Raw genomic sequence first — 22,504 nt, forward strand, 5'->3', positions numbered from 1 at the left:
TGCTAAAATTACAATTTGGGATTTGTCAAGGACAGAAAAAGAGGCAGTTAATTTTTTCCAGGATAAGGGGTTGTTGTCCAAAACGAAAGAGTGCGAAAAAACACACCATGACTTTATACTTCATTAGAAACTTTACTTCTCGCGTTAGTCAGTGTGTTCCGTTTTTAATATATGTTATGCTTTACCCCCACCCCCTAATGAGCCAATATATAGCCCAAATTTGTTCAAAAACTATTATATTTTCATCCTATTTTATTTTATTTCATTAGCATTAACCAAACTTCACTTCTCGCATTTGTCCTGTATTTTAGAACAGTACCGTTTATCCTAACGGTAAAGGTAATGTGCTAAAACACACCCCGACCCCGGTGACTAAAACCGACCCCGGCGTGCCTCTTTTTCTCCAGCGCCAGTTGGGTGCAAAAACATAGTAGGAGGTTTGAAATGTGCAACCAAGTGGTGCTTTTGTAATTCCCCACTCCGTCAAGATGTGCATGAATTGGTCAATGGATTTCACGTTAACACAGGCCTGTCATTTAGGTAAAGGGAAAAAAGTATTTTTCACCCCGAGTCCAGAGAATATTCTTATTTTAACCTTGTATTTTTCATAATAATATGATTTTGATGATCGAAACTCCTAGAATTCTAAAGTTCAGGAAACAATCTAACGACAAGATGCTTTCTTATGAAAAGTTCACAATTCTTTTGTAGAGCTCTGACAGAAATATTAAAACAATAATAAATAGGCTTGCCATTTCACCAAAACTTAGAGGAGGGGGAAAGTAATTTTAAACTCCAATAACACGAATTATTGTAAGTTATATTCACTGTGCTCCTACATCTAAAAAATTTCATGTTCTTCACTTTTCTAAGATCCGTATATATTTCATTTAGAACAACCTTTCATTGATATTTTTTTTTTTTTTTTTTTTTTTTTTTTTTTTTTTTTATTCATCTGTAACTTCTCAAAGTTACCAAAGATAAAAAATACCCCTTAAACATTTAGGTAATAAAATCGTAGATTTCTTAGGGAAAGTTTGTCAAGTTAAACCCATACTTATTCCCCTATTTTAGCAGAATTTTATGTTGGATTCTTTAGTTTTATCACCTATTTAGACAAAGATATTTTTTAAGTTTTATCGCGAAAATTTTAAAACCTAAGAATGTTATAAAATCATTTTTTTAAGCAAAGCTTTTTCTGATGGAAGTAAAGAGCGATGTTCGTGATATTTTCCTACAAGTCTTTTTGTAAAATTCTGAAAAAACTAGCCCTTTAAAGAAAAACTGAGCTCGCTGGTTTTTTTCTAGAGAATTGAAATTTTATGGTAAAATTCATCGATTTCACATCCGGTGAAAGATTAATGCGAACCATATTTTAATTTCTGCAGGCTACATAAGTACTTTTCTGTCCTAATCCTGTTTTTGTGTCGTCTTTTTACCCCTACCCCCCTCAGATTTTGAAAGATATTTTCTTGTAATTTCATTTTAAAAATCGAAAAAATAATACCCACCCCTAGATTTCGAAAAATAGCTCTTTTTGTATGTTCATTCAAAAAATCATAAAAATCCTTGCCCCCTCTCCACATTTTCGTGAACTATCGTCAATCTGATATGCTTAAACTTTATTCTTAAAGATTTAATTTCTAGAATAAAATCAAAAAAATAAGGTCAAATATTAAATAGAAAGTGAAACTCAAAATGAAACTATATCCCATTTTCTCTTTCCAAACAATACTTTTGCAAAAACGATCTTTTTCGTTTCTTTATCTTGTCTAAATACCTTCAGTTTATAAGAAGGGTTTACTGCCAACCTACTGTCCTTAAGAAAATATACGACTTTTTTCAGAGAAAAATCATCTCCGAAATTGTTTTTCTTCATCTAAACGCTCTTTATTACGTTCCATATTTTGGAAACTGTCATCAAATCCCCTTTCCCTATTTCTTAGAAGATTCTTCTGTTTTTATCGGTTGACTTCCCCACTTTAAAAGAAATCTCACAATATTTTCCAACAGAAGAAATCCCTATTTCAGAAAATTCCTTAAGAAATGGCTTTGATTTCTATTGGTTATAAAAATGAGCCAATCAAATGACAAGAAAGCATCTTTTTGGATTATGCGTTGTGTTTGTATGCTCCCGTGTGCATTAGGCGTAACATTACTGTTTCTGATGCCTGAAGATGCGGATGAAGCTACAGACGAGTTGGAGAAGATAAATTCAGTGTTTAGGACAAAAGACTGTCCAAAACTTTAACATACTAGATGAGTTTTAAGTAATTCCGTTAAAGGCAGTATGTAATATGGAAATGTATATCAAAATAATATTGAGTTGGAATGAAGAAAAACAAGAAATGCAAATAAACCCCGTCAGGGACTTAGTGGTGTCAGTTCACAATAATATAGGGGGGGGGGCTATTTTTAAACCCAGGGGCCAATTTGTTTCAATAGAAACACCAAAAATAACATTTTTTAATGCAAATATTGAAATAAACCTATTTTTCAAGATCTAGGGGTAAAAGCCCTTCCCCCTAATTGACATCCCAACTGGCACATGACCTACTGTATGACTGATACTGAGGCACAGAGTGTTTTGCTGGCAAGGTTAGGCAAGTTAAAATAACGTAAGAAAATTTGGCAAATTGTACAAACAGTAAAGCCGTAGCCAGGGGGGGTACCGGGTTCAAACGTCCCCCCTTAAATTTTTTTCCAACTCGTAAAAAAATACATAATGTCAATAAGCTTTTGATGCCTTTTTTTAAAACAATTGTTACCCCCCACCCCTCCAAAAAATACCCCCCCCCCCACCCGAAAAAAATCCTGAATGCGCCCTTAACGAACGGCATATTACACAGCAAATTGTTCTGGGGAGAGGACAATCAGACAAAAAAAGTTATTGGAGTGTTTCAAAAAGAAGTTCCGAGAAATTCAAGACAATATAAGATTTCAGGGAGGGAGTGGTCCTTGAGGTCCCACCACCTATACCCCTGAGTTGATCCACTTGAATAGGTGTTTTTTTGTCACCGTTAATAATTAGCGTAAAATAAAAAATTCAGACATTCTTTATTTCAGAAATGTCGCCAGTTTGTTTTTCTCATGGAATACTTGTTCGACAAGAATTTTATGTCAGAAATATTCTAGTAGGGGTTGCCAATTGGGAAGAGCGGGGGCAATTACCTCTAGATTTTTTACGCCCTCTCCAGTAGGTTTTGAAAAATACCTTTTTCGTTTTTTTCCCATTGAATACTTCGTTTTTTGGGTTCCTGTATTGAAAAATCTCCCCCTCTTAAATTTTGAGAAATACATTTTGCCCCCTTAATTTTTTGTGAGTTCGTGCTTCTGGGTCCAATTTATTTTCGAAGGTGACATCTTTATAGAATAAGTTGTATTATAGCAATTTTATCATCAACTGCATGCCTTCTATGTAGTTTGTCAAATTGTGTTGCTAAACCCCCCCTCCTGAATTAAGCCCCCTTTTAAATCCACTAAACCCTTTTTAAAGTTAATGAGTTAATCAGCCATTTCAAAATTCTGTAAAATATGAAAAAGTGATAAAATATGCTTGATAAGAAAGTCATAAAAGATCCTAGAAAAATCCCAAAAATTTAATAATTTGCTTTGACTATCTTATCCAAGGTATTTGTGCAATTAATTGAAATTAGTTTGGAATATACTTTACTTAAAAATTGAAGGGGTTTCAATATCAGCCAAAATATTGATGGTAAAGATATTTTTGCTCCACTTATCAAGCAATAAGTTCCTGTCACAACCATTCACCTAGTCAACGTTCATTCTTAAAGTGTCAAACTCAGCGTTAAACGGTTATCGATTTCTTTATAAATTAATTTAGTTTCGATACCAAAATCATCGAATTTTGTGGTTCGGCGCATTTCACTTCCAGCGTTTCACCCACTCACATCCTTTCGTTAGGGTTAAGGCCGTCCTTCTCCTTGCTTTCTGAGTTCACATCAGCGCATCGAGTCTTTACACTCTGCGAAGCGGAATCTAGAGCGGTGAAGCAAATGCTCACTGTGCTTGGAACCGTATAGCGAACATGTACACTCACTACGCCTCGCTACACATACCGTAGAGTGTGTAATGTGGTGATTTACATAAGAGAGACTTAGAGGCTTAATTTGATTTTAGTTAAAGTGGAAATCCAAGGATAAAGTGAAGGCCGAGTGGGGGTTAATTTTGAAGGTAAAATGTTTTTTCTCTGACGTGAATTGGTTCAAACTAGGGCGAAGAGAAATAATTTAAATTGTGAAATATACTGTAGATTGACCATGCTTTATAATACCATGCATAAAGATGGATTTGTTATAGTTTATTCTTACACAGCTTTTGGTAACTGAATTTGGTTTTGATAAATGAAAAAACAAGTCTTTATTTCAAATGAAACTTGATATAATACTTTCTTGGAATCAGTTTTGGTTACAAAAACAAACCCAGTTAAAAATTACAGTTCTGCATTCACTATTTACCTTTTATTGCTCTTAAGCTAAAGATGTTATTAATTAAAGCATAGACAACTAAATGATTCCTTCCATTCTCAAAGCTGTGTAATTTTTATCATATTACTCTTGTGCAAGGCCGTACCTAGGATTTTTTTTTCTGAGGGGGTTTTACTCAAAGATTTTTTCGGGGGGGGGGATTACACAAAAAAAACTCAAAAAACGTATACAAAATTTGTTTATATCCATGTTTTGTTACGTTTTTATAAGTCAAAGCAACATTTCGGGAGGGGTTCAAACCCCTCAACCCCCCCCCCACTGGGTACGGCCTTGCTCTTGTGTTAGAGCAATTGATCTCAAAGCTTTGAGAGAAAAGAAATAAAACTTTTGAGTAAAGGGTAGTTTCTGTTTATGTTAAGTGTTGATACATCTTTTAGACACGGCAGTATCTAGGATTTTTCCAGAGGAGGGGGAATGGAAGGGGTTTACATAAGGATTTTTCGGGGGGGGGGTACAAAAGAAACTGTTAAAAACGCGTAAAAAATTTGTTTATATTCATTTTTTTACGTTTTTACGAGTTCGACAAACATTGTTGTTTTTTGGGGAGGGGAGGGATTCAAACCCTCTAACCCCCCCCCCTGGATTCGGCCTTTCTCTCAGATCTCATTTTTTCCAAATATAAGGTGCCTGCTCCCCCTCTCAACTCCTTACCCTTTATAATAACATTTGAAAAAGAAAACTCGTTTAGCTATAATCAGTTTACACTATAGAATAGAACTAAATTAAATTTTCATAAGATAGGAAGGTCTGCCACCTACCTTACCCTTAGCCCCATGCTTTTTACGCTTTTTCCTATTTTTGCTGAACTTGTTTGTAAGGGTAGAGGGTCTGCAACGCAATAAAGAATTACAATTGTAACTTCGTAAGTTTAAAATGAACATTTCTTATGTGGTTTTTACATTTTAATGAAAAATACTGAAAAGTGTCCCAACATGAATAGTGAGGAGGGGTTCCTAAACTTTGTAGTCCTTGAAGACTTTTTCACAGGGAATTGGAAAATATAGGCAAAAAATGTTCCTGAAAGAATCTGAAAAGTCAAATGACAAATAAGTATACCTAATCATTCTGAAATAATTAAATATTCTCGTTCGTTCTGTTTAGACTACGTATGTGTTAAGGGACAAATGTGCTAAGATCCTGTGCTAATATGTGCTAATGGATAATATCCATTACTTATTGCCTATTGAAATCATTTCTTATTGCCTATTGGGCTATATCTTTATTTTGGGTCAAAAGTCCTAAGTCATGTTAGGCTAAAAGTGGGTTTGCAGTACAAAATGGCCGAAAAAAGTTTTTTTTTAGGAGATGATCTTTTTTGTCACTTAAAAAGGCACTGGAAGTTCTGATTTACTTTCAACAAGCCCTCTCAAAATATCCTCGGCTACTCGTTCGAAAACGATACGAGGAACAAATAAACACAAGTACGCGGCTATATCTCATAAGAAACATAAGAACGAACCAAGCATTTCATGACGAATATAAACTTTTGTCTTCTTCAAGAAAAACCTACAATCACCGTCGGAGAAAAAATAAATGTCTCACAGTAAAAAATCAGTGTTTGAAAGCCTTTATGACACAAGATAGGCCTTAAGGCGATAAAATTAAAGCTACAGTATGAATTTTTGACAATTATAAATCGATCACCTATCTGAAAACTTTCACTCAATTGTTTTTTGGCCCTCTCTTGGCTCTCAAAATATTTCTTCTTCGCCACAAAATAGTCTTCTTAAAACTTTTGAGAACACTTGAACTTTCGTTTTCTGTTCGACTGGTCCATCTCAAAACATTCTAAGGATACTGGTTCGGTACTATCTCTATTTTGAGAGAAAAAAGCACCAACAACAAACAAATAAACACGGATCTGTCACCATCCTTCTCGGAAAAAAACACATGATTTCGCATTTTTGTAAATTTGTGTGTGTAGTCATTTATTGGCGCAAATTTGTGTCGCATTTGTAAATTTGTATTATTTTGTGGCGTAAAAGAAACATCTGCAATCAAACAGTTCGTGGTAACGAACTGTTAACAGTTCGTGATTTAACAATCAAACAGTTCGTGGAGGCCTGTAAGTTATACAAATTTACCCATTGTTTACGTATAATATTTGTTATTGGGAAGTATACAGACATTCTTCAAGAAGAGGGGATTGTGTTTTTGGGGTGGGTCGTCATAGGGATAATTTTCCATAGGGAGGGAGATTTCCGGTAGTGTATTTTTCAGGGGAATTTTACACAGGGGTGAATTTCCTTACGAGACAAATATTTTTATTTACTTATAAGGTTATTCAGCATTTTCATAAGGAGTGAGTAATAGGATATAATAGTGAGTAATATGTAAAATGTAATATAATAATATAATAATATAATAATAATATAATAATATAAGTAATATAAAAATGAGTAAGGATAGTAATAGTGAGTAATAGGATTTCATAAGGAGCAATTTAAATTTTGGTTAGCAAATTTTAAAGAGCATCTGCAAGTTAATTGCAATATATGCCAATTTTTCGGTCAAATAAAATAATTGTATTTGTAGGCACTTCCCTTTTGTGTACGTACTTCCCTTTTCTGGATTTGTTTAAACACATCTTATACTATTCATTTTTTTTATGAAAAAAAGAAATATTTTGAGAAAAAGTTTAAGGAGGTCGAAGGATGCCCTAAAAAAACATGGGGACTAATAAAAGAAGTGAGTGGATTAAAAATAAATAGTGTACCTGATGAATTAATTAGTGCAATGGGAGTGACATTGAATTTTGAAAATGACATATGTAATGAATATCAGAGTTATTTTTCGAATATTGGTGTGAATCTAGCTATGTCAGTTGTACCTGATAATGGCAAACCAACGTTCGAGTCCCTACTGAGGGACCCGATTGATGTATCTCTTCACCTTAGACTTGTAACTGTTGATTAAATTAAAAAATATATATATTTATGGGTTGCGTAGTTTTTATCTGGTAGCGATCATATTACTTTAAAAACACTCAAATGTATTTTCCCTGTTATATCTGAAGTTTTGTGTGGATTAATTAATGAGAGTTTTCGTCAAGGAAAATTCCCAGATTGTTTTAAAGTTGCGCGTGTAACCCCAAGGTATGAGGGTGGTATTCAAAATGACCCAGGAAATTATAGACCGATATCTGTTTTACCCGTAATTTCCCGTGTTTTAGAGAAGTGTTTTAGTATTAGAATAATGAGTTTTTTGGAGGATCATAAGTTACTGATAAATACACAATTTGGATTCTATAGAAAAAGGACTACGGAACAGGCAATGATTTATTTGACCACTATTATTAATGATGTATTAGATAAAGGTTTTAAAATAGGTGCTGTATTTTTAGATCTGAAGAAAGCTTTCGACACTGTGGATCATGAACTTCTACTTAAGAAGTGTGACGTTTATGGTTTGAGGGGAAAATCATAAAAAATTTTATGAAGTTTTTTAAGTGATCGTTATCAGAACGTCCAACTAAATGATTCTTCTACAGTAAAAAAGCGTATTGAAATAGGTGTTCCGCCAGGATCAGTTCTTGGTCCTACATTATTCTTAATATTTATTAATGATCTACCAAATTGTCTAAATAATTTTTGCTATAGAATAAATGAACTAACGGTAAACCCGACTAATGAAACAGTTTCACTTTTTGTTGATGACATAACAGCCATTAGCACAGCTAAGACAGCGGAGCTGCAGCAGATTTCCATAGAATTATAGCATGGCTGAGGGCATGGGCGTAGGGAAGGGGAGGCAGGGGGCAGATACCCCCCCCCCCCCTAGACCTTCAAATTTATATTAGGTATGGCTGAAAAAGCAGATGGTTGGAAAAAGGATAATAGGTAGACGGTTGATAATAGGTAGACGGTTGAAAAAAGTGGAAATAAACAGAAATTTATTCAAACAAATTTATTCAATTCAAACAAGAAGCAATCATCCATAATGTCTTGGAAAGATTTAGCTGTAATCCAAGAAGATTAGTGCTGAAGCATATCGATGATTTATAATTTTTGGTGATTACTTATTAATAAGGATTTCATAAGTACGATAGAACTTGCTGGCAATGTAAGGTTTTGTGAACTGCCAATATAACTTCCGCTCCCCCCCCCCCCGCCCTTCATCACAGAAGTGGCTTCCCCCTCCCCTAGGCAAGGAGCTACGTACGCCCATGCCGATATAACTTCATATCCCCCTCCATCACACTATCGACTGCCCCCCCCCTAGACAATATGCTGCCTACGCCCATGGCTGAGGGTAAATAAACTAAGGATCAACATGGCTAAGTTTAGCTTTGTTATTTTCTCGCGATCACCAAACTTTTATCCATGGATCAAGGAATTATATATGTCCAATGGTGTTACAAAACAGACTACGTCTTTTAAATACCTTGGGATTGTAATAGATGAAGCTCTATCTTTTAAGCAACATGTACGTAACTTTAACTAGCAAAATTCTGGCAAGAAGTCTAGGTATAATGAAGAAACTCTAACATTGTTTTCCCAAATCTGTCCTTCGCCATCATTATTTTTCTTTAATACACCCGTATATACTTTATTGTTCGGGTATTTGGCTCTCTATTTTTTCTTCTATCCTAAAACCAATAAGAGTTCTACAAAATCATGCAGTAAGAATTTTAGCCGGTATATCTCCAAGTAAGTTTGTTCGAGAAGTTTACCCAACTTTAAAAATTTTGCCGGCTGCAGGCCTTCACGAATTCTACGTATTGTGGTTTATTTTTTGTACTGCAGCAGGATATTCAGCCTCGTTGTTTTGGTGATTTATTGTCCATTAGGCCTACTATTCATTCTCACGATAAAAGGGGTAGTGCGGACTTCTGTGTACCTAGAGGTATTTCTTTCCGTTCATGTTTTTTCTGCTTTTTATACACGTACGCGGAAATAGAATAGTTTAAATAGTGATATTATAAATATTGGAGACCTCAATATATTTAGAAAAACCATTAAGGAACTGCTTTTTGCTGAATATGAGTTTCGATTGATTGATTTATTTATTGTGATGTTTTTTTGATATGATGTTCCTGGAGGAAAAGTATAATATATGATATCAAAAGCGGTGTCGGTGGCCAAGTGTTGTTTTTGTTTTAAGGATTTATGTTTTCTCTACCTCCCCCACGGACAAGCTTTTATTTTTAGGGAAAGTAGCAATAATTTTTTAGTTTATATGTTTTTTTCAATAAATCCTTCTCCCTCTCTCATTTTATAAAAAGTAATAACCAGTTAGAAATGAATCTAAATTAAATATAATCCGTTCAGTTAAAAACGAACAGTCAGTGAGACCAGTTTCTTTTTATGTAACTTTCTTTTCAGGACTTATATGTTTCACTACAATTTATTTTATTATAAACATATAATTAGTTAAAAATAAAGGAGTGTTTAAGTAATTGTCATATGCTAGCAGACACCTGTCGTCATAAAATATTTGCCATTATTCCATATCAACTTCTTGCACACTTTTCGGAACCTCCCGAGCTTGACAGGCTGTCACCAAACAATGTCTAATTAAACTTATAATTTATTTTATATATGACAAGCAACAATACCATTTGTATCACATTTTTTCAAAATAAGTGTCCCGTCTAATTTAGGACACAAATCTTGTAATTAATTAAATAAAAAAGATAACATTAAAACCTAATAAAACGAACAGAAATTATCCCGTATAGGAAAGGGACTACCCCCTCATTAATGCCTAGCTCTGTACGCTAAAGTTTTTTATTGTTTTAAAAAATAGAGTTGCGAGAAAGAGTCAAACTTTAGCGTAAAGAGCGAGGCGTAGAGGAGGAGACAGTCCCTTTCACATACGGAATAATTTCTGTTCGTTTTATTAAGTTTTAAACTCGCTCCTTACTTTCACTTTAAAATTTTTTTTATTTATTTAATTTCTCTACGTTTTGAATTTATGCAGGTTTTGATTTAGGCTCACCGCACTAAAACAAATTTGCATATTATTTTACTTCTTTTTTGACTAAATCGCTTTCTCGAAATTTTGATCGGCTGATTTTGAGAAAAAGGGGCGGAGGAGGGGGCCTAGTTGCCCTCAAATTTTTAGGTTACTTAAAAAGGCCACTAGAACTTTTAATCTTATTTACGAACGTTTTTGTTAGTAATAAATATACGCGACTTGCGAATTAACTTACGCAACGAACTTCAATACTCGAATATTCTTATTACGTATATTAGTGGGTTTGCTCCCTTGTCAATAACTCGCTTTTTGCACTAAAGTTTGGACTTTGTTCCAATTCTTTAAGAATGACCTCTTAATCACAAAGGCCGTTTAATTAGAATAAATAGCTCTTATGAAAGTACTAAAAAGATTTTAGCGTAAAGAACCAGGCATTGACTAGTGGGAGACCCCCTCATATACGTAATAATTTCTGTTCGCTTAAGTTTTGATGTTGCTCCTTACTTTCAGTAGAAAAAAAAAGTTTTTTTTTAGTTTAATTTCTGATCGTTTTTAAAATAATACTGAGAAATCCAGTGCACCCTTCATAGCAATGTCCCTTCCCCCATGAAAACTTCCTTCATGAAAAGATCCTCCCACATAACCTGGACTCCCTCCCCACTGCCAGAAAAAATACCCCTGAAAACGTCTGTATACTTCCCAATAACCAATAATATATGTAAACATTGGGCAATGTTCATAACTTGCAGTCCTTCCCCTTGGGGACTTTGGGGGATTAAGTCATCCACAAAGACAAAGTGATTATATTTTTCGACCATGCTGAACAAAATGGCTATCTCAAAATTTGGATCAGTTGATTTTGGGAAAAAGAGCGTGGGAGGGGGCCTAGTTACCCTCCATTTTTGGTCACTTAAAAAGGCTACTAAAGCTTTTAATTTTTGGTCAAATCAGCCCTCCTACGATATTCTAGGACCACTGGGTCGATACGATCGCCCTTGTAACAAAAAAAATAAACACGCATCCGTGATCTTTCTTCTGGCAAAAAAATAAATAAATAAAAAATTCCACATTTTACAGATAGGAGCTTGAAACCTATACAGTAGGGTTCTCTGATGCGCTGAATCTGATGGTGGGGTTTTCATTAAGGTTCCATGACTTTTGGGGGTTCTTCCCCCATTTTTCGAAAATAAGGCAAATTTTCGCCTTAATTTGATGGGTAGGCTAAGTTTAGACTTAATTCGATGCGCAAGACTAAACTTGATGAAACATATTTATTGTAAATCAGCATAAAAATCTCATTCTTTTGATGTATCTATTGCTATCAAAATTCCGTTATTTTAGAGTTTCGGTTACTATTGAGCCGGGTGCTCCTTAGTTACAGTTCGTTACACGAACTGTTTGATTTCAGACTACTTTTGTTACTAGCCCACACATATGCCTAGGAGCTATGAATGTTTTGCTATATTTTATTAGAATTTTTGACGTATCAGTGGTACAGATAGGTTACATAAGTAAACACTTGTGAAGATTTAAAAGTCAATACCTTTTAAATGCTATTTTTTTCTTACGGAGGTTTGCAACCTCCGTAAGAAAAATTTTTGTCTATGGTGAAATTTCCCTATTTTTCTCTATGGTGAAATGTGAATCATAGCTCCTATAAAGTAATTGAGCAAATGATGCTCAGAAATTCCAGCTTTGACGTGTAATTTCAAATCTACTTGAAACTATTTATTGATTTTATTTTGGAACGTCATTTGTCATAACAGTTTGGTAAACAAAAAACTTTATATTTATGTAAAAATTGATGTGAAATTACATTTGACCATATCACCCATTGTAATTTGTACAGGCTAATAATGATAGACATATTACGGTTTAAGGCAACCGGAAAGAATATCAATGAAGACAAACTTTTGGTTTTCCACCGACAACCGAAGTAATTTCTTCAGCCTTTTTTTTTTTTTTTTTTTTTTTTTTTTTTTTTACTGCGCAGAGTTTACTTTAAAAATCTAATTGAAGTTTTCCAAAAAAACTTTGCTTTTACGATCTTTTCAAAATTACGAAAAAAAACACATATTAATAGATCTCCCTCTCTCACCCAAAATTCCATCAAAATTAATAAATAAAAGATCACCCCTTGACACCCTGCTCTGTAAAAAAATAGATACAAAGAAAAAAATAACCATAGATCATACGCACATAAATGCACCATCATAAGGAGGGGACTTCCATAGTGGCGTCAGTGGGAGTACAAAATCTTTTGAAAATCTAGGGGTGGGGGTACAATTTTGATGTTTTTTTAACTTTGTCATTGACTCAAGAAAATTTGTTTCCTTCCGTTGAAAAAATATTGTTCTACTTTTTAGTAAAAACGATCAAGTATTTACAGGCCATGGTTTGTTTTCCACTAAGGCGAAGCTACTCATATACCTCTGTAGCCTTGGCGTAAAACATACTTCTTTTTTTCTAATTTGTTTCTGTTTTATTTTAGATCCTATTCGTTTAAGAGGTCAACAGGTAAATTATATGAAAATTGCATAAATCCCGAAATACTAGATATACTAGTAGGATGTCCCTAGATTGATCATTCCCCAATGCTAAATATGCATTATATGCCCGTGGTCAAAACTAATATGAACTAATTTACAAGAAAAGTAAGAAAATGTGGGCCGAAAAATGCACTTTTGAAACTTCATTAAACTTCCCTCGATTTCTTTGACTCTTTAAGACTCTTTTTTGACTCTTTTTGACGATTTCTTCCCTCTTTAAGAGTTGGTGTCTGTGTTATAGGCAGCTACTTCCACAAACGGAGCTTTCAAAATGTCGATTGTGTAAATATTCAACTAGAAAATTATATGATTATGATATGGAACAGATTTATTGCCTAACAAAACTCAAAACAATGGGTGGTAGAGGATAAAAAGGAGGGAAAAGAGCTAAACGACAGAGTACTGTTGAAGAGGAATATATCCTACTAGACGGGCAGTGGCGGTTCTGGTCTCTCTTGCGTCCCGGGCAAAATTTCGATTTTATTCTATCCCTCCCCCCTGTCTCCCATAAATTCTCAGGCTAAATTTTAAACCTCCATTTATTATCGAAATTTTACAAATTGCGCCTTCTACTTTATTTTAATAAAAATAAAATTTAAAAAGTTTTAAAATGATTATTGCCGTTAGATTATTTATTTGAAATTTTGCGCCCATAAAATTTCCGCGCACCGGAGTAAGTAATCGCTCAGCCGCCCCCCCCCCCCTAAAGCCACCTCTGAGGATAGGCTAACTCAAAAAGAGCGTTCAAGTAATAACCTGACTCAAGACTGTCCACAGGGAGTTACCCAAAGAATAACATAGTCAGGAACTTTTTCTGGAAGTTTGCTACTCTACTAGGAACTTCCAAATCTAGGTCTATACAAACTATTGCTTAATACATATGCTTAGGGTTGAACTTCAATACAATCATTTTTATTAAACTTAAAAACCCTTCAAACAAAAGAGAACACACGAAGAAACACAACCATACAAAATACTAAGCGCATGTAGCCCAGTCGTTGTTAGGAGGCCCTTACAGCTTTTGGCACATAAGCAACGAAAGATGCAAAAAGGGCACTGGTATAACGAGGTAGTTTATACACAAAACGTTGTTTATTATACGTAAGTTTTGATTCTTGCAGACCAGGTTGTACGGCTGGGCTGGAAACAGGAGACTAACAAGAGCAATATGAATAGCATTAGTTGTCAAAAAACTTGTGCAGCGTGCACTAAAAAGAAAGTTTTTATCCTTGGCTAAGCAATTACAGAACCGACGGAGAAGCAGATTTCCTTTAAGAAAGCATGCTAAACCTGAGGATTATCAAACAGAAACTTAATTAGAAACTAACTCAAGGTGCTGGAACTTCTTCACAAACTAAAGTCAATGCACAAGTAATTTAACTGTCAGATTAAGAGGTAACAAAGAGTTCTGTTGCTGGGGAAGAAAACATACTCTGTCTTAGCTGAATCGTAGAGAATGTCCTGACTAGCGATGAAACTCCCATCAATTTTTTAAGTAGTTGGGCCTAAGTCAAGTTATAAAGTGTAATTTGACAAAAAGTCAATATCAAATTGCTTACGGTAGTTTAATTTATTCAAATTTTTGCATAATTCAAATTTTGCACACATGAATAGCCAATATGACAACTGAGTCTGCCAACAGTAATGAAACTAAGAAAAATAGTTATTACTAATGCTTGAACAAGGCCGTATCCAAAAGAGGGGGGGCGGGGTACACGGTTTGAACCCTCCTCCTAGAAATATTTGCCCAACACTTAAAAACTTAACAAAAATACATATAAACAAATTTTGACATGATTTTTAAAGTTTTTGTAAACTCCTCCTCCCGAACAAAATTCCTGGAGCGCACGCCCTCGTGCAAGAACCACTGGCTATCTAAGAGTTTTTGTCAATTTTATTGTGTAGCCTTTTTTTGCTGAAAATGGGTGCTCTGTAGCAGAAATGACACTGATCCGTGGTACGGTGATGAACAGGGTCGGGTCTGTTGACTAAAAAGGGCACTAAAACCCAGAATATTCTATCAAATGTGTCTTGTCCTTACGCTTCCCTCCTGCGATATGTCACGACTCTAATTGGCGTACTTCGTCAGTATTGCACCCATTTTGGCCCTCCCCCTTTTCTATAAAACCATGTAAACTTTCGTTGGCTTTGATCAGTATATAGTAACATATTTGGATTCAGCGTAATATTGTGTAAATTTATGAAAGATACAAGGCAATTGTCTTAAGAATTCCTTTTTTTTAGTTTTGGTCATTTTAAGGTGTCTGTTCTTTACCTGCCGTCAGGGCCGTATCCAGGATTTTTTTTTCGGGGGAGTTTACACAAGGATTTTATTTTTTTTTTGGGGGGGGGGGTTTATACACAAAAAAAACTCAAAGTACCATAAAAATGTGTTTATATCTATTTTTTGCGTTTTTACGATTCAAACGAACATTTCTGGCTGGAGGGAGAGGTCAAATCCTCTAACCCCCTATAGATACGGCCTTGCCTGCCGTTTATTGACGCGAATTAATTTACGAAGGGAAAAAGGTCCTCGCCTTTTGTTACAAAAATAGAATGTAATAAAAATTATCTATAGTCACCTCGCCATTTGGGGGCCAGACAGTGGATCATCACCTTTTTTTCCTGGCATGTACACACTCGGGGCATGTCTTCAGCCTGTGTCCTTCCATATTATGACTTATCTTTAGATATTTTTTCTCTCCAAATTATGCCTCCAAAAACTATAGTCCGCTCACCGAAGCAGACTTTTGTGTATTTGTATGATTCCTACTTTTCTAAAACGGATAGGAAATTTTGGAGTAAGCCATAGGGAACATCCCCCTCAACCCAGTAACAGTGAAGTTTCTATGACAGTGAAGGCCATTGCTGTATCACAAGTGTTTTGTAATGCGTGTGTTAGCGCTAGAACGGAAAAACAGCATTTGCCAAAAAATTGTCTGTTTGCCAAGAACAATATTTTTAATGAGGCCTTTAAAAGCACCGAAACCAAAAATCCCCTTATAAGTTCTTTGGGTTTACTACTGTTTACTATGCTTGCTTCAGGTGCACATTCTGGGGAAGAGGGCCTTTGAGCTCGTATCCTAGCCCAAATATCTTGGTTTTTAACATTCTTACTTTTTTGAGCTCCCCTCTCTCTGCCAAGATATTTCCCTCCACAAGAAAATTCTTTTATTCTTGCCTGACTAAGGTCACAAGACTGTTATTTAAAAGTAGCTTGCTCTCTCTCTGTACGACTCTTCATTTTTAATTTCAGGAATTTCGTGACACACAAAAACAGCCGTGGATAACATTCGGTACCGGTTTGGGCAGGTGGAGGATATGCCTCATAAAGGTAAGGTTTTGTCAATTTTTTCAAGTAATAGCTCCGAGTGAAATGAGCCTCAACAACTGTTTTTCTTTTCTTCTTCCAAACTCTGCGTATTTATAGCTCTTGTGGGCCATTCACCATGGCGTTTCAATTTTCTAGCACTTACAGGCCGGAATTTTTTTTTCATCTTGTTTGTTATTGGCTCACCTCTTTTGTCCATGTGAGACTACCGTTTACTATTTACATCATACTTAAAATTTGATAAAATATATTATGGTGAAGTAGTGAGCTCCTAGTATTTTATATAAGGAATCTAGATTGGAATAGACGTATGACCTACGGGATTAATACTATCTATTATTGTCTGCAACAAATTGAGCATCCATGTCCGCATCTTATACTACCAACTGTGTCTTAATCTCAATCAAATAACTTTAACCCTGTATTTCACTATAAACTAGGTCACTTCTGTGCATTACAAACAGCTTAATTTATAGGGTTCTGGGTATTGCTAAACTATCAGCAGACCATATCGAGATCCCGTTGCCGCACTCGACTGACCAAAACACTCCATGCCTCTTATATTAATATAAACAATTTTTTTTCTCCCACAAATCAGACAGGGACAGATGTCATTGCTAATGCAGATTCAACAGCAGGAAAACATGTCTTCACCTATTAAGCCTGCTTAGATTTATTCTGCTGACGAATTGAACTTTACACTTTGCACAGCGGCTCACTTTTGAAGATACATGCTCTTTGTTGTCCTGGGGGTGCTCCTAATAAATTCTCATGGAAGAGCATTAATCCAAGGGTACTGTTCTATTAGCTGGAATACCTTATAGTGAACATGATAAAAGAAACTAGTTAAACAAGTTATTTCAACAGAGAATTCCTATGCCGAACATTGCAAACAGTGGTTTCTCAGTCCGTATACAATATTTAAAATTTAGTTGTTTGGGGTTGAAGGGGCAAAAAAAGGTACCTTGGTTAGGTTAGGTCACTATTTAATATATGTTATGCTTTACCCCGCCCCCCCTCCCCTGATGTGCAAATATATAGCCGAAATTTGTTTCTAAGCTATTACATTTTTATCCTTTTTTGTTTGATCTCATTAGCATTAACCAAACTTCACTTCTCGCGTGTCGTCCAGCTAATAGAACAGTACCAATCCAAGCACAAAAATAGAGCTAAACCCGGCGATTAGGCGTCTACGCAGGGATGTGCTTTTTTGGGAGAGGGAGTGGGCACATAAAATGAGAATTACATGCTACATTTATTTACTAAATAAGACTTTGAAAAATGTTGGTGTATTCAGGGAGACTGGGTGTCAAGGCTCCTCACTTACGAACTCACCGGATTAGAAATTTGAGGGGTTTGTCACCGTTAGAACTCCCACCATGCTTGAAGTCAATTATGTGCAAAATAATATCTCCTACCAGTAACAAATGATATACTTTACTACTCTTTTAGAAGAGACAATAAATATCCCAGGCAACGTTAAAAAGTGCCTTTCGTCCTATCTCTGGTTAATAACCAATATATTTCTAGCCCATTGACTCAGTTCTAGCACTACCATCATTACTAACAAAGCTCGGAGGGGCCAATTCATTACCGAAATCACATTTGGTTTTTCCACAACAACCTTGTACCACAAAGAAGTCACTTGAAGTGTGAAAATAAACCCTCAATTACAGCTTGAAAACCGCGTTCCCAGCAGCCAAAAACACGTGCCGCTATGATTAAAGAACCTAGGAAACTGAATGGAGTATTTTATGTTAAATTAAGCACAAACAGGGGAAGAAATCTGTTCATAAAACATATTTGTATATTTACTGCAAATTTATTTTACATGGTATTTCTCCTACAAATCTTGGTTTGAACCAGCATTTAGCTATACCTCTTTATCTTCAGATGCATGTTCCAAAAATAAAACAAAAAAATATTGTAAGTAGAATCCCCCTTTTGTTTCAGGAAAGACATGATAATGCTAAATTTGATGCATTATATAAAGTATATTAAATTCATATTCATTTATGAAAATCGAAATTGAAAATAAGCGTAAAAATCTTATTGCTTTCCATCACTGATAAACAAATAATTTATAGACACAGTGGTGCTAATTCACGAAGTTGTAGGGAAGAGGGAGGATTTTGTCAATCTCCATGGTGGCAATTTTACAGTTATTTTCAGTAAAATTATCAGAGAACAGGTATTTTTGGTATTTATCGGTTTTATAATAAACACTCGATAAGTGAAGTTTGGTTAATGCTAATGAAATCAAACAAAATATGATGAAAATATAATAGTTTAGAAACAAATTTGAGTTATAAATTTACACATCAGGGGGGGGGGATTGTGGGTAAAATATAGCTTACATTAAATGCGTAACATAACCTAACCAGGGGCGAATCTACAACATTTTCATTGGGGGGGGGGGGCAAGAGGGGTCTTACTTTAGGATATTCAAGGAGCATGGGCTATATAATATTTTGTTATCCAAATTACTGGGGGGCAACTGCCCCCCCCCCATTGTCCCACCCAAACGACGCGCCTGAACCTAACCAAAATACCAACTAAATACTTAAACAAAATATAGCTAACCTACATATATTTTCCAACCAAACCGAAGCTAATTGTGTGTTATAAAGAAATTGCTTGACCAGTTTCTTGTGTCATGTTCGTATCATTTGCGATCGAAATTCTCGAGTGTTTATTATATAACCGATCCGATAAACACCGTATTTTTCAATAAAAGTACCTAAAAAGCTATTTTGAAAATCTAGAGAGGGGGTGGCAAATTCTCACCAAGTGTCTTCTAGTGAGTTATTTGTTGCATTATAAGCCCCTGGTTTGCGTCAATCGTTGCCTATAAGACGAAAGCTGTAAGAGCCGCCTTACACTGATAGACTTACTTTATGTTTGTACTTTTTTGTATTATGTTTTCTTTGTTTGCTACTTATTTTTATTTTATTTTGTTTAAACGTTGGCTTAAACTTAAGTAATTCAGCATTTTGATGTTTATTCTTAAATATTTGCAGCCAATAATAGTTTTCATAGACCTAAGCCTAAAAAGCTTTGTTTGAGCCTATATTATTATGCACCACATCAGGGGCGGATGTAGGATTTTTTTTTGGGTGGGGGAGGGGGAGGAGTGCAAAATAGGTTGATCCGATAAACTTGCGTTATGAGCAAGTTTAATTAACGCAAACTTGAGACAATTAAGTAAATAACACTAGATACTTTAGACTACGCTAGGGGGGGGCGCCCCCTCGCCCCCCTGGATCCGCTACTGCACCACATAAGCATTAGACATAGTAAGACATACAATGGGTTCTAAGAATATCAACTGAAAGTAAGGAGCAACATTAAAACTTAAAACGAATTGAAATTGTTACGTATATGAGGGGCGTTGCCCCCTCTTCAACACCTCCCTCTTTATGCCAAAGTTTTTTTTTACACTTTTTAAAAAAGATTTTTTATTGTTGTAAATAAACGACCCTTGTGTTTCAGGAGTCGTTCTTAAAGAACTGGAACAAAATTCATACTTGGGGGGGGGGGACCCCTGATTTTGAGAAAAATCTTAGGAGACACTGTGACAAGGTGCCAAGAATTGACCAATATTTTTTTAGTGTAAAATAGGTTTAAAAAAAATGGTAGCGCCAGAAAAATCTTTGGGGGCGCAATCCCCTCGGCCTTCCTGGATCAGCCCCTGTTCACAGTGAAGGTTTACGAACTTGGTCGATATTCAAATCATTCTTCAATTTAAGTCTTTGTGAATCAGCTTTATTCATCTTCTATTTTATATGCAAACGATATTATGACATTCTCTGCCAATCAGCAAGCTTCCACGGTCCCGGTGGTCTGTCAAACTTGACATGTTTTACTATTATGATTATACACCGCATTGTCAGGAAAGCGAGAGATGGTAATCTTTAGAACCGTTGGTTGGGTACACAAATGGATTCCTATTCTTTTGGCTTTGTATGTGGCTTCAAAAAACCACAAGCTGGCTACAAAACTAAGGGGGATGGGAATTAGAGTGTTTATAATCTCTGGTTGTTTGTGGAGTTTTAGGATTTTTCTGGTGGGGTTTCCTTCTAGATTGCATTAATTGATGCTGTGCACAAGGAAAATTTGTCTTTGTTTTCAAAACCAACTATTGGTAGTCAGGTTTAAGACTGCAGTACATAGTTTAGAGAAAAAACCAAGAATGAAGAAAACCAAGACATAACAACGACGGAGATGATTTTCATCCTGTAAATAACGAAAACAAAGCGATTACTTCGTCAAAGGCCACCGCTAAGCCTTTTTCGGTGCTCAGAAAAGATATAAACTATAAACTATATTGTACTTCGCCCCATTTTGGAAAATATTTACCAAATCTGGAAAGTCCAAAATCCGTTCGCTGTTTTTCCGTTTTGTAAAATATTTACTACGTCTACCACCTTGGCACAGAAATTCACCTATGGTTAAAATATACAAAATTGCAGACCCAGAAATAGCTATCTCTCGAGTTATTGGAAAACATAATAGAAAAGTAGCTGGTCATGAGCTAGGCCCACTTCTAGTTCAATAACTTCGTCTGTTGATGATATTTTTTTTTCATTCTTTTTTTATTTCTTTTTTTTCTTATTTTTTTATATATAATTATGTATGAATATGTTGATGTTGTATGTGTGAATTTGATTTTGCTTTGTTTGATTTTGTTCCTATTTTATGCTTGATTTATTTATAATTAACCTTCTTATCTGATATTATTGGTTTTGTTGATATTTGTCTTGTACTATTGTTTTCTTTTCTTATTTTTTTCTTAAATTTTGCTCCGTCCTTTTCAAGTTTTTTGTAGACGGGTTTTCAGCCAATAAGTAAATAAATAAAACAAACTATAAAAGAAAAAAAATAACTTTAACAACAACGAAAAGTGACTGAAAATCAAACACAGATGAAATGACCATTCAAAAATTGAATTAGGCATGAATGCTATCCATGGCTAAAGAGGTAGCCTGTAATATTCGTTTTTTTTATGTCGTGTATGGTCGGTGTGCACATGGACTCAGAACCTCTTTGCATTGCATGGTAAATGCATTTGCGTTAGATTAAGAGTGCATAGTCAGGTTCCGGCTTGTTCATGACTTGTTTTTTCCCTCTTGAACTTAGCTAATTGAGGTAATATAGGCAAATGAACTTCCAAATCGATTCACCATCGAAATCAGATTTAAAAACTAGCATTATTCAATCTAACATTTTTGGTCAGTTGATCTGCTATTGTACAGAGGAATAAAACATTTTAGGTATTTTTTTGTATTTGTCTTGGCCTGCTAGTTCAGTTCTATAGGCCTATACGCCATAGGCCTAAACGAACAGAAATTATTACGTATATGATTGAGTTCACTCCCTAGTCAATACCTTGCTCTTTACGCTGAAGTTTTTTTAATACTTTCACAGGAACTATTTATTCTAATTTACGACCTTTGTGATTAAGGGGTCATTCTTAAAGAATTGGAAAAAAATTTGAACTTTAACGTAAACAGCGAGGTATTGACTAGGGGGCGAACCCCCTTATCTACGTAATGAAAATATACGAATATAGAAGTTCGTTACGTAAGTTAATTCGTAATTTACGTATATTTATTACTAATAAAAACGTTCGTAAATAAAATTAAACAACTTTCGAGAAAGCCGTTTAACCAAAAAAAAAGTAAAGTTAATATACAAATTTCGTTTTAATTATTCATGTACGGTGAGCGAGAATCAAAACCTGCATTAATTCAAAAACGTTCAGAAATTAAATAAGAAAAAACACTTTTTTAACTGAAAGTAAAGAGCGACATTAAAACTTAAGTTTGACTCTGTCTCACAACTGTATTTTTTTAAAACAATAAAAAACTTTAGCGTAAAGAGCGAGGTGTTTAGGAGGGGACAGCCCCTTTCATATACGGAGTAATTTCTGTTCGTTTTAAGTTTTAATGTCGCTCCTTATTTTCATAAGATAAGATAAGTTTTATTCTTCATTAAATACACATACATTATTACATGTTATTAATCCCTCAAAGGCTCATTGGCCTGTACAAAGAGGGACGACATATGAATTACATACTCAGAGATAAAAAACAAAAGAAAATTTAAAATGATCACTTACTCACATATGAAGGAGAAGAAAAGAAAATATAGATAAACTGGAAACTATAGAAAAAATTAGAATAAATCAACTAAAT

General features: G+C 34.9%; 1 protein-coding gene across 2 annotated transcripts in view; it reads left to right on the forward strand.

The window, feature by feature from the left end:
* Positions 1-441: 441 nt before the first annotated feature.
* Positions 442-22,504, forward strand: part of toy (paired box 6 protein twin of eyeless) — a 55,831-nt gene continuing 33,768 nt past the window's right edge. The window contains exons 1-2 of one of the 2 annotated variants that reach the window (XM_089108275.1): positions 442-540; positions 16,233-16,310. In XM_089108275.1, the coding sequence (XP_088964401.1) occupies positions 16,298-16,310 (13 nt within the window). In that variant the 5' untranslated portion in view covers positions 442-540; positions 16,233-16,297. Of the gene's footprint in view, positions 541-4,167; positions 4,195-16,232; positions 16,311-22,504 lie in introns of those variants that run through there. The other variant, XM_089108274.1, reaches the window with a different exon arrangement.

This window comes from Artemia sp. Qi Xiang Cuo, chromosome 2 (genome assembly GCF_049724085.1).
Source record: "Artemia sp. Qi Xiang Cuo chromosome 2, ASM4972408v1, whole genome shotgun sequence".
Taxonomy (NCBI): domain Eukaryota; kingdom Metazoa; phylum Arthropoda; class Branchiopoda; order Anostraca; family Artemiidae; genus Artemia; species Artemia sp. Qi Xiang Cuo.